Source organism: Cervus elaphus, chromosome X (assembly GCF_910594005.1).
Source record: "Cervus elaphus chromosome X, mCerEla1.1, whole genome shotgun sequence".
Lineage (NCBI taxonomy): Eukaryota > Metazoa > Chordata > Mammalia > Artiodactyla > Cervidae > Cervus > Cervus elaphus.
Window position 1 is genome coordinate 109,994,148 of NC_057848.1, and position 13,279 is coordinate 110,007,426.

At 44.7% G+C, this 13,279-nt stretch overlaps 1 protein-coding gene across 11 annotated transcripts in view; it reads right to left on the bottom strand.

Annotated features, from left to right (window-relative positions):
- NHSL2 (NHS like 2) overlaps window positions 1-13,279 on the bottom strand; it is a 307,579-nt gene that overhangs the window by 106,689 nt on the left and 187,611 nt on the right. For 3 of the 11 annotated variants that reach the window (XM_043896856.1, XM_043896858.1, XM_043896857.1), the window contains exon 3: window positions 11,883-11,952. The exons of the other annotated variants lie outside the window; for them this stretch is intronic. In XM_043896856.1, coding sequence (XP_043752791.1) covers window positions 11,883-11,952 — 70 coding nt within the window. The remainder of the gene's footprint in view (window positions 1-11,882; window positions 11,953-13,279) is intronic. 11 annotated transcript variants of the gene reach the window in all.

The window sequence follows — 13,279 nt, forward strand, 5'->3', positions numbered from 1 at the left end:
ACCTATCTGTGGTCCACAGGCTGCCAACAGCTTGACAGTGTGCCTCCCACCATCTGTGTCTCCCAGTCTTCTTGAGTCCATACTCCATCATCTGTATATTGATGTATAAATGGTATTCATGTAATACTGTGCTAATCAATCTTATAAATGATAAAACATTAACAAATATGGAAATTCAGGTGTGATTAAAATGAATGTTAATAGGAATGCTAATATTCTGTTCCTGCCTTGATGGATTATGCGCCCACTTTGGAAGTCACAGGTCTAGTGAACCACCCAGCCTTACAGCCAGGTGACGGAAGAAGGACCAGAGGAGAGGAATAAGCATGTGTTGTTTCAGGCTTTGTTCTCAGTGCTCTGCATGCCCTTTTCATTCATTCATTCAATAGATTTCATTGAGCTTATAATGTCTAGGCCCTGTGCTAGGCACTGGGAGACAGAGAGATAGACAGAACACACACAAGGAGTTTACAGTCCGGTCAGAGGAGACAAACACTAATCAAAGACACAAATGACCAAGGTAGGGCTGCTGCTGCTAAGTCGCTTCAGTCGTGTCCAACTCTGTGCGACCACATAGATGGCAGCCCACCAGGCTCCACTGTCCCTGGGATTCTCCAGCCAAGAACACTGGAGTGGGTTGCCATTTCCTTCTCCAATGAATGAAAGTGAAAAGTGAAAGGGGAGTCGCTCAGTCCTGTCTGACTCTTCGAGACCCCATGGACTGGAGCCTACCAGGCTCCTCTGTCCATGGGATTTTACAGGCAAGAGTACTGGAGTGGGTTGCCATTGCCTTCTCCGAAGGTAGGGCTAGCTTGTGAAAAATGCTATGACACAGCAATATGATGGTGAGCCATGGATGTGGGTGTGGGGAGCTAGTTTGAATAAGTTGTCAGGGAAGGTCTCCCTGAGCTAAGAACTGAGGATGGCCAGGAGCCAACAGAGGGAACAAAAATGCGAAGTCCATGAGGTGAAAAGTATCTTAGTGTTTTTGAGAAATGGAAAGAGGCCAGCGTGTCTAGGCTGGAGGAGGTGGGGGAGGGGGGATTTTAAGTACAATGGGAAACTGTTAGAGTTTTAAACTAGAGAGTGACAAGATTTGATTTAAAAAATTTAAAGGCCACCATAGGGGCCTTTATAATGGTTTCCCTCATACCTCAGTTGGTCAAGAATCTGCCTGTCAAGAAGGCAATGCAGGACACCCTGGTTTGATTCCTGGGTTGGGAAGATCCACTGGAGAAGGGATAGGCTACCCACTCCAGTATTCTTGGGCTTCCCTTGTGGCTCAGCTGGTAAAGAATCCACCTGCAATGCGGGAGACCTGGGTTTGATCCCTGGGTTGGGAAGATCCCCTGGAGAAGGGAAAGGCTACCTACTCCAGTATTCTGGCCTGGAGAATTCCATGGACTATATAGCCCATGGGATTGCAAAGAGTCAGACACAACTGAGCGACTTTTACTATGCGGGTTTGAGTAGAAATGGGGAAGTGAAGAGGCTACCATACTCATCCAGGCAAGTGATGAGGGACTAGGGTCAGGGCAATGAAACCAGCAAGAAGCAGGCAAGCATAAGATATATTTAAACCTTTTGACAGCCTTACAGTAATGCTCTTGAAAGGCCAGTGTTACCATTCCCACTGCATTTATGAGGAAAATGAGGCCAAGAGAAGTTAGCTTGTCTAAGATCACACAGTTTGTAAATGATAAAAGCAGGATTCAGCCAGGTCTGCCTGGCTACACATTTCCATCCTACTCAGAATCCTAATTCTGTTTCCTGCTCCAGGGACTCATTCACCAAGACAATAAAGGGTCTTCCTGTTTCAATCCTAAAAGCCACAATGAAAAGGGGATTGAAGACTATTTGACCCAGCACTCAGCCAAGGGTATATAAATGATTAAAACAGTCCATTTGTCCCGGTTTCTTAAACATGTTGAGTTCACCAGAGCTCAAAGTAAGGGAAAAACCATTCTTTCCTTTAGAGAGGGAGTGGACAGGAGGATGGTGGTGATGGTATATTTGGAAAGAGAAAAATAAAAAGCTGCCAACTTGTGCCTTCAAGGAAAGCCCAGGGATGCAGGCCAAGGCAGGGGAAATGACTTGCCAAATCCCTTTCAGTCCCCAAAGTTGTACATGTGAAAAAGAAGGCGGAATTGTTCCTGCCAAAGACATGAAGTCCTTTACAGAGTACTTTGTTAGCAAAGCCTAGCATCCCTGTCACTATGCAAAGCACGCTGGAACGTTGCCATGGCAACAGGCAGCCAGGCACCTGAATCAGCTCAAGGGCTGCTTCAACAAGAGAGGCCCAAGCCCGTGGGGGTATCTCCCAGAGGCAGGGGGCAGAGAGGTGTGAGCTGGTTTTGTGTATGTTGATGAAGATCCCCGAGCTCACTTCCAGGTTCCCAGGGGCCAAAGCCTGTGTCTTGGGGGAAATACCTTTGGCTGGCAGATTTGCCTAACTTCCCTAAAACACAGCACCCTGGGTTGGCAGGATCTGATCCTTTCCCCTGGTTCTCTCCTGGCACTGGGTTGCAGAGAAGAACGGACAGCAGTAGTGACATGAGGGTAGAATGGGTGGTGCCATCCTCCAAGTTAGGTGGCTCTGGAAGAGGGGCAGGTGTAGGGAGCTGGGAGAGAGCGCAGCTTGGCCACTGGGTGTGCATGGGGCCTCTGGGCACCGCTGTCTGGGAGGCAGTGAAGATGTGCAGTCTGGAACTCAGAGGAGGGCAGGGCTGGAGCTCCGTATGGAGCAGTCACTACCTCTCAGGATATATGAAGGCAAAAATTAGATGAGCCAGTCCAGTTTGAGGGGGAAAGATGGGAAGAGAAGGGAGTACTGATGTTTACATTTGGAGTCCTGACTTTTTGTGTCTCTCCCTGGCTCTGCAGTGGCAGCCTTCCTGATGCACTAGACCAACTTTCAGGGAGGCACCTACCATGCAGACCAGTGCCCTCCTGCAACTGGGTGGACAAAGGGGCCTTAGTATGCACAGGGCCCTTGGTAATCAGGCAGGCAGCTGGTACCCTTGACCCAAGGATTTTCTGGAAGAGGGACTTGATAATCTCAATGGGTCATAAGGAATTAAGGGGCAAGCAGAGAAAGCCTTCAAGTATTGGGAAGCTGTCAGGCCAGCTGTAGCAGGAACAAGTTTTCCAAAATTCTGATTATCACTTGAAAGTTCAAATTTTATCTTTAGTAACAGACACTGTCAGCTGTTTTCGTTGAAGTGACAGGCTCACTCCGTTCATTTTTGAAAAAATGTCTGCCAAGTACCCAAGTCTGAATAACCATAGTTTGCCTGTCAGTTGTCCTTTTAAGTAAAAATGATGTTCTGTGAAAAGAGAGGCCTGTTGAGCTCACACCTCAAACAACTGCACAAGTGCTTTTCCTCAAGACCAACATCAGCCTTCGGCATCAGCACAAGTGCTTCATGTGTTCTTCCCGTTCCGTTACACAGAAAATTATAAAGATCTGAACTCAAGGGTCAAGATTTAATCAAATTAACAACTTTTACTGCTTTATCAAAGCCATTCTTCAGTATAACTGACTTTAAAAATAACTGAGAGTGTGTGGTGATGAAGTACTCAATGACCGCTAGTACAAGTTGGTGCCACTGCTCTGATCCAAACTAATGAGCCAGCCGTTTTGCCTTTGGTGCAAACACCAGCCTCATGAAAAAGGCAAATGATGCCTCAGTATTATCTTGAAAATAGCTCTGACCTTGCACGTCCCCTGAATGGGTCCCAGTAACTCTAAGGGGGTCTGTGGACCACACTTTAAGAACTGCTGGTTTAGAGAAATTCTTGCCCAGGTCCATGGGGGTAACTTAAGGAAGGTTTATTGCAGTATTATTTGTGGTCATAGCAGGTTGGTAGGACCAAGATGTCAAGTCTTAGAGGAACAGAAGTAAAATGTGATGGATGCATGTTGTGTCAGAAGTAATAAACTAGATGTGCACATAGCAGCAAGGGGAAACTTTAAAACCTGAGTGGTGAGGGAAAAAAGAAACAGAATATGATGTATGCTCAATACCACTTATGTAAATTTAAAACACATATAAAAATAAAATACTACGTATTTTTCAGAGACATACAGCTTAACCTCATTTTATTGTGCTTCACTTTATTGTGCTTTGAAGATAGTGTGTTTATTTAAAATTTTATTTATTTAGCTGTGAAGGGTCATAGTTGCAGCATGTAGGATCTTTAGTTGCAGCATGTGGGATGTAGCTCCTTGACCAGGGATTGAACCTGGGCCCCCTGCATTGGGAGTGTGGAGTCTTAGCCACTGGTCCACCAGGGAAGTCCCCAATAGTGAGTTTTTTGTTTTTGTTTCTTTAACAACAACAACAAAAAAGGTATCTGAAGGTATGTGGCAACTCAGCATTGTCAGATAATGGTTAGCATTTTTAAGTCATAAAGTATTTTTAAATTAAGGTATGTACCTCTTGTTTTTTTAGACACAACACTATTGCACACTTAATAGACTACAGTATAGTGTAAACAGATTTTATACGCACTAGGAAACCAAGAAAAAAAAAACAACCTTTGTGTGACCCACTTTATTGTGATACTTGCTTGATTGCAGTGTTCTGGTCCTGGACCCACAACATCTCCGAGGTATGTGTGTATTTCCAAGAACATACACCAACCCACTAGAGAGTGGATGGTAGTGGGGATTCAAGGTGAAAGGGAAAGATAAAATAAGAGTGAACAAAAATTTAAAGAACCTTGCATGGATAGATAATAGTGTGCAGAGCAATATATTTAACTGTGCCCTTGAGTTGCAAATAAGGACAGAGTGAACGCGAGGTGGAAAATAGTCTACTCTTTCAAGAGCTCCCATGGTGAAAAGCAAGGGGGATGGCTGGAGAGATGTCCTGAGAAAGAAGTGGATGGAACATCTGTGTTTTGCCTTCTATCAATCTACCAAGTATGCACTAGCTTGGGTTACCACTGTCCTCTTGTCCAGAAAGGTAGGGGAGGGCATGGTAGGCGGTTCCACTTGCTGGCTCCTATTTTCTCTGGAAAGTAGGAGATGAGATCATTGCTAGAAGATGGTATGTAGTTGGGGTTTGAAGAGCCAGGGAAGATGTGAAGCAGCTGCCATAGAGACTAGAGAGAAAGAAGCAATTCCAGGCAGCACTGAAGGACCAGCTGGAGACTGAGGAACCTTTGAGATGGATGGGAGGAAAACTGCCTTGGTTTTTCATTCATTTATTTAGTCAATTAGTCAACAAATATTTATTGAATGTCTGTTATGTGCAAAAAGATTGCAAATCTTGGGATACCATAAAGAGTAAAATAGGCATAGTCCCTATCCTCATGGACCTGCCAGCCTAGGAGTGTGTGTGTGTGTGTGTGTGTGTGTGTGAGAGAGAGAGAGAGAGAGAGAAAGAGAGAGAAAGAGGTGGGGGGAGGTGTGTGTTAAGTGAGCACATAAATACCAATATAATTAAACTATGATAATTGCAAGGAAAGGAAGAAGGTACAGGATGTTGAGAGAATATACTGATAAGAATATAGTCTAGGAGCTCTGCTGGTAAACAGAGATCTCCATCCTCATTTTCAACAGCTGCACAGTACCTCACTATAAGATTGCTCCATAACTAACTTAGCTAGTTCCCTACTGTAGGGAATTTAGAATTTGTTCCCTTTCTCTCCTCATCATAACCAACATTTTGATGTACATCTTTTTATGAATCTTTGGGCATTTGTTTGATTATTTCCTTAGCATGCATTTCTAAAAGTAGAATTGCCAGGCCAAAGGGTATACGTGTTTTAAGGCTTTCTAAAATGCCCTGCAGAAAGGTTGTACCTATTTACAAGGGAAAAAGTCTGCATTAAAAAATAAAAGATTAACAGTAGTCAGATCTAAGTGGTAAAATTTCTGTAAAGATTGTGTTATTTTCTACATTTAAATTTCTCCACATTTATCTACCTTCTAACCACTCCTAAATGTATGTGTATTACTCATTTAAAAATGTTTTTTTGAATAGTTAATGCATATACACTGCATAAATATTAAGGGAGTACAAAAGTGAATTCAGAGAAAAGTGAGTCTCCTTGAGCCCTTGCCTGGTTTTTTAAACATCCTGCCAGAGATGTCCTGTGCATATACAAGAAATTAGATGATAGCATCTATACATATTTTTGGCACCTTACACTTTTCATTGAGCACAGTCACCTCATTTTTTAAGGCTGCATAGCATTCTATGGTTATTCAGACCATTTCTACTCTTTCCCTGTTACAATTTTTTTTACTTATCTAACAATGATAATAACAAAAGTGGAAAAGGAAGAAAAAAGGCCATCTACTAAGATTAGAATATGTCTCCATTTGTTCAAGTGCTGGGTAACAGGAATAAAAAGATAAGAAGTTTTTGTCAGAGTCTCCAGAAAAAAAGCAGATATATTTTTAGTCTCGAGGTTTGGAACACTTGTGCTTTTACTAAGTAGTTGATTTGCTTTTATCTGTGAATCTTATAACTGATCGGGGCTTCCCTGGTAGCTCAGACAGTAAAGCGTCTGCTTACAATGCAGGAGATCTGCGTTCAATCCCTGGGTCAGGAAGATCCCCTGGAGAAGGGAATGGCAACCCACTCCAGTATTCATGCCTGGAAAATCCCATGGACCAAGGAGCCTGGTGGGCTACAGTCCATGGGGTTGCAAAGAGTCGGACACGACTAAGCGACTTCACTTCACTTCTTCACTTTATAACTGATCATGCCTCTCCTTTCTGTTATCTGACATGAAAGCTTAAAGCCAAATTTCAAGATTCACATTTATCAAGAAGGGACTTCTTCACCAGTTACCCTTGTTTTCCCCTTGCCTCATCTTTCTCTCACACAGCTAATGTTTAGGCTCCTTCCAAGTACTGGGTGTACCTTCATAAGCCACTTTAAATCCTTCTTGGAATAAGTCAAGGTATAAATCATTTTTTACAAAAATTGAGTTAATGCTTGGGTCTCCCTCCAACGCATTCCTCAAGAGGGATGGGCAAGATACAACCAAAAGATGCCTCAAGAAAACAACGAAAACCTAATGGAAGGTCAATCGATTCCTGGGCTACATGCGTCAAAGCTGAGGTCTTCAGCTTCCAAACACAGAAAGCAATTTAGTGCTCCAGTTCCCATGGCAACTGTGTTGGAGAAGATGCAGGAGCCTGGCCTGGCGGTTGCTGGGGGAGCTCTGGCTGCTGGCCACATGACTTCGATTCAGGCCTGAGTGTTCAGATGATCAGGGACTTTCCATTAACAGGGAGCACTGGATTTGAACCTAATTGAAAATGTAGTTACTGGGAAGAAAAGCATACACTGGAGACAGGGTAATAGCAAGATAGCCTTCCAATACTTGAAGTTAGTTCTCACTTTCCTTTTCTTCCCTCTCCCCACTGAGAAGGAGGTTAAAAAGCAGGAGATAGAAAGTTGGTGGGAGGGATCCTCACCACTCAGTCCTTTGTCAAAGGGGCTGAAAGAGTAACTGGGGTATAGACCCATTAGCATATTTAAAGCCTCAGCCTAATTGATTGCTTTGGCCTCCATTGAAGAAAGGTTGTGTTCGTCGCAGGGGGAGGGGCTGCCTGGAGGCCGGAAGAGGAGTAGAATGGGTCAAGGTTGGTGTACATTCCCCTCTCCACTAAGGGAGAATATAGATGAGTATTCACCTGATCTGGGGGAGGGAAGAAGAGCTTTAAGTAATAAGTTCTTTCCCAATAAGTAAAAAGAGGCATATTTTACTTTTATAATTAGGAAAATCATCTCTACTCAAGACAAGGAGGGGGGTAACCAGAAGAACATGTCATTCTCTGAAAGGGAAGTGATTAAGAATCACAGAACAAGGATCAGTTCAGACAACTACAAAAGTGGCTCACCGAAGGGAGAATTTGAAAATGTCCTGCTTATTGTACTGGGGAGGTGTGAGTAGAGGGTCTCTTAAAGCTTATTGAACTCGCCTAAAAGCAGCCAGTTTAGAACAACTTACCAAATGGTACTAGAACTTGTCATTGATGTGTGCAAGCAGGATTACTCTGCTTCCGATACAGTGAAAATAGGTTGTGGAGTCTCCTTGGAAAGAGGGCTATGCTGTATCCCCAGCACCCAGAGCAGACCTGGCTGCTTAGTAAGAATGTGCTCAGTAAGGCCTTTCTTGAGAGTCCCTTGGACAGCAAGGAGATTAAACCAGTCAATCCTAAAGGAAATCAACCCTGAATATTCATTGGATAGACTGATGCTGAAACTGAAGCTCTGATACTTTGGCCACCTGATGTGAAGAGCTGACTCATTGGAAAAGACCATGTTGCTGGGAAAGATTGAGGGCAAGAGGAGAAGGGGAAAACAGAGGATAAGATGGTTGGATGGCATCACGACTCAAAGGACATGAGTTTGAGCAAGCTCTGGGAGATGGTGAAGGACAGGGAAGCCTGTTGTGCTGCAGTTCATGGGATCACAAAGAGTCAGACACGACTTAGTGACTGAACAACAACTACAATAAGTGAGGCCTTACTGAAGATTCTGTCCTTAGGTGGAGTCCCTGCTCTCAAGCTGCCTTCAAGGGACTCACCCAAGGTGGGGGGGCAGATATATTCTGTGTTTCTGTAGATGGTAAGACTGTTCACTTCTCCCACAAACATTGCTTGAGACTTACTATTTGCTGAGCATGAGATGGGAGTAGGGGAGTGGACCCCTGAATGAGAAGTTTATTACAAAAAAGCCTATAAAGTTCCCAGTTTGGGAAAGATAATATGCAACTCGTGAAAGAAGCTGCTTTTGAGATGGGCTTTGAAGGTTGGCTTGAAGTTCAGGAGGCAGATGTAGACAGGGATGTAGACATGAGAATTGAAGTGAAGGCAAAGACATGTGAGTGGGTGAGATGATTTCCTAGGCCTTTTTCAGCTCTGCCAGTCTGGTTCTGAACTTCAGCTTCATCTTAAGCAATAATATCTCTGTAAAATCATGGCTTTGATATGCTTCTTATTATTTTCTCTAGTGTACAGAAAAATAAATACATAAGGAAAAATAAAAGGAAAAGTTCCCCTATACCTCTGGGAGGCATCTCAACTCATGAAAGTGGTTGAGGTTTCAAGTTTTGGGAAATTGTGCCAAAGGTAATAAGGAGCCACTGAGAGCTCTATCTCCAGAATTGAGAACACTGGATGGGGAGAGAATGAAGACAGGCAAATTGGTGAGGAGGCTCTTGTAAGAATCTAGTGAAGAGGGGGTGGTGCAGCCCTCAACTCTGAAGAAATGGCCCAGAAACCTGGTGTGTGTAGAGAGAAGTGACTGACTAAAGAATAGGTTCCTAATTCCTGGTTTGCTGCTCTCAATTCCTAATGAGGCAGGGCTCACATTCAATTCTGGCCATTATGTTCTTCCCAACATGGAAGAGTATTGTTTTTCATTTCCCTTCCCCAATTTGGGACACACTGTTTAAATAAGGTACCAATCGGACTGGGCAATGGCAGGAAATGTTTCCCCACAGGAAAGGCTCACATCAGATCCCTGCTGCCTTTGGCAAGTAGAAATCAAGCCATCTCCAAAAGAGGCCAAGAGGGCCAGACCACACCAGCACCTTCAACAGGTGTTAATAAGAGAAAATTCTCCTTTTCAGTTAGCAACCTGGAAATGGAGTGTCTGCAGAGGGGCTGCAGGGAGCAGGGCAGTGACATGTCCCCAGTTCTGCTACTTGAGCAGTGTGGAGGGAAAACCCAGAGAGATGGGTGGCTCGGGGAAGGACACCAGCTGCCTTTTCCATTTACAACCTGGAGGGGGGCTTCCCTCCTCACACACAGGAAAATGCCAAGCTTCAAAACCACCAGGGCATCAGCCTGGAGTTGGAGAGGCAGGTGAGTGCCCTGTGACCCTGGAGGACTGGGAGAGAGACATGGGGGGAAGGTGGACTGGAAGGGCAGGAGTGGGGAGGGTCACAGAGTAGCCAGGTCCCTGTCCCACTCTCTCCTGCACTTCCAAGCCCACTTCCTTCACTTGAGACTCCTAGCTTTGTTCCAGAAGTTGTGTGGCCTCCAGGCAACTCCCAGGAGGGTTGGCTTGGTGGCCTCCTGGCACCTCTGTGAGATAACTGAGGCTTGCTTCTCTCCCTTTCAGTTTCCAAGCCTTTCAGTGCCTGACCTTGCACACAAGCAAGCTCACTCTCCTTCCTCCTCAGTGTCAGGCACTGGGGACATAAACTGGGAACTGGGCATCCAGTCAGGCATGACTCCAGAGGTCCAAGAGCCCAGCTTTCTCAGAGGATGATAGGCACACGTGTTGCTCCTCATCCCATCACACTGGGAGCACCAGGAGAAGGGGGCCCCAGTTGGGCTCAGCCACCAGTCAGTGCCTGGCCCAGATGTAGTGGGAATGTGATTTATATTTTTAATTTCTTGAAGAAATTATTAAAAAAACAAGGCAAAATGAGATCGATGCTCACCAAACTTCCTTTCCAAGCAAGAATCAAGAGGCTTTCTTAATGTCGGATTTTTTTCAAGCTGCTGAGATAAATACTGTATCAAGTGCATTAGGAACCAAGAGGGGGCTTTGCCTAGAGGTATCTGGTCTGGCTTCCAGAGAAGATGTCACTGAGGCAAACTGTGAGGAATAAATGAGATTTTCCAAGGTGGAGATGAACACTGTGGTTAGGTGTAGGGAATGGTAGCATGACCAAAGGTGTATAGGTAACAGATCAGGATGCATGGTTGGAGACCTGCAATTAGAAGACTCTGCTGGAAGCAAGTGGTAGGGAATGATATTGGAAAGGTTGCCTGGATGCATCCTGTGGAGGGTCTTAAATTCCAGCTGGAGGTATAAACCAGGAATGCATTGTGGAGAAGGAAATCTTAACTAAAGACTGGCAGTGACATAGGAGAAGCAAGAGACAGCTGGGTCAGCTAGGAGGTGATCCTGTGGCATGACATTATCTGGGACGTGTTGTCATTGTGGGAAATGCAGATGTCGACATAGGGGAAGAGGTTCTCTTGTGTATTACTGGTGGAACTGTAAATGGGCACAGCCATCTTAAAGAGCAGTTTTTCAATATATAGACATACCCCTTAAGCCAGCAATCTGACTTCTAGGTACATATAGTTGAAATTTCTACATGTACATGAAGAAATATGCACAAGAACATTAACTGCAGCATAGTTTGCAATGGTAAGAAATAGAAACAACCTGTTTCTGTCATTGGGGATTAGAGAAGCAGATTTTACTATTCATTTGATGGTATACCATGTAGCAGTTACCATGAACAACCTACATCTATATGTGTAAAAAGAATAGAGACCAAAAATACAGTGCTGCGTGCAAAAGGTAAATTTTAGAGAGCTACTTCACAAAGAATATCACTTATGACAAATTTTAAATATATAAAACATTTAAATGTATAATATACACACCATATATGGACATACAAACATGGCTGAGATACATATTATGGTCAAGGCAATGAAGGATGGGACTGAGAGGACAGGACAGGGACTTGAATGGGATATGTAATGTGTCATTTTGCTAGAAAAAAAAATCTCAAGCAAACATGACACAAATGTTAACATTTGTTCATTTTGGGATGAGAGACAGAGCTGGCCACTACCACATTCAACCAGTTAAAAGCCCACAGACCTGTACTGAAGGACATCACAGCCACAATTAGGAAAAACAAGAGGAAAAATGATCCCACAGTTTCTAATAAAAGCCACATTACAGAGCCTGGGTTCAGTGCCACACTTGCCTGCACCCAGCTTCACTAGCTTTCAGTCAAGAAAACAATAAATAAAAGTGAACAAAAGTGACCCAAGGTGGAGAACTATGATTTGGAACATACTGCCAGGCCTGGATGCAAAGGCACTTGGAGAGCAAAATTTACACATATATTCCCCACATGAGAATCAGCTTCACCCTGCAGGGTGTCTGACTGCCATAGCCAAGGTGGCAGGTCCAGCCTTTGCAGGGACCATGAGGAGGACTTCTGGAAGAGAAGGAGAATAGGAGAGCTTTTGGGTCATCAGATCAAGAGAGAAGGACGGTGAAATCAAAGGGAATGTGATCTCGCTAGAACTAGAAGGTGAGCTCCAGCAAGATGTGCTCACTGATCTGTCCCCAGTGCGTAGAAAAGTGCCTGGTACAGAGGAAATGCTCACTATCTGCTAAGTGAGTGAAAGGGAGTGCTGGAAAAGAGAAGTCTTGAGTGTTCCCAGCTTTGTGTCATTTTGATTGCCTAAGTCACTGGATTTCAGATATGCCAAAGCAGCTGCTTGCATTGTTTCCAGGGAATGTTTCCTGCTGCCTAAGATAGGAGCTGGAGGCCAGGTCTGAGGCATCAGCAGAAGGAATGGTGATAGAGCTACAGAGAAGTAAGGCTCCAGGAAGAGGAAAGAGCCAGTAGGCTCAGGCAGGAAGTGTCCCTAAAAAATGTATGGGGAGGGGGTTCTTAGAAGCAAAATGGATACCAGAGAGAATAAGGGAGGGAGGATGGTCTTATGCCCATAGGGCACTGCTAGCTCCTAATGGCACCCTTGTGCAGATTTGAGAAAGGTGCCTTCTCTAGCTGGCACACAATTTAGAGAGCTGCGATGCTTCGAGGAGAGTTGGGGTAAATGGCCCCCAGATGCAGGGCTGGATTTCAGTCCCTATTTGCTTGGGCACCCTTGTGCAGGTGCAGGGCACAATTTGCCATAGGCAGCAGTCCTGAACCCCCTACCAGCCCTCAAGACAACCAGTTTCTTACTAGTCTCCCACCATTCTGCAACTTATTGCCACCTGCCGAGGGAACTGTCACCACCCTTGCTGCCATCCCTGTTTCACAGCCCCTGTCAGGCCATCTTGCCCTGGAACACAGCAGGCCCTTCCTTGGCACGAAGGTAGGTGGAGCCAATTTGTGAAAATCAGTTCCTGGGTGAATTTTGAATATTATTCTACAAGCAAGGACTCTGTGTTCTATTATCAGGAACATCTCAACTGACTCCGTTAGGGAGGTACATGCTTCTCTATCCTCCCAACAGAGGTCAAGTAAAGTCCAAAGACGCAGAGGCTAGAAAAAGCTGCTGCACTCCCTGGTGTTGCCTAAAGGAGATGCTGATGACATTTCTGCCACTCTGAAGAAGAAATAAAAGGCTCGCCTACCGCCATCCCCATGTGAGCTTTTGAGGGTGCCAGGGCATCTGCACTGGAAACAGTGGGGATAGAGCATCAGCCCTCTCCCCAAGATTGCAGTGGGACCATGTCGTCCCTTCTCAAGCAAGAGAATACGAACTCTTAATTCTGAGAAAGTGGTAGCCATCAGATGGGAACTCTGT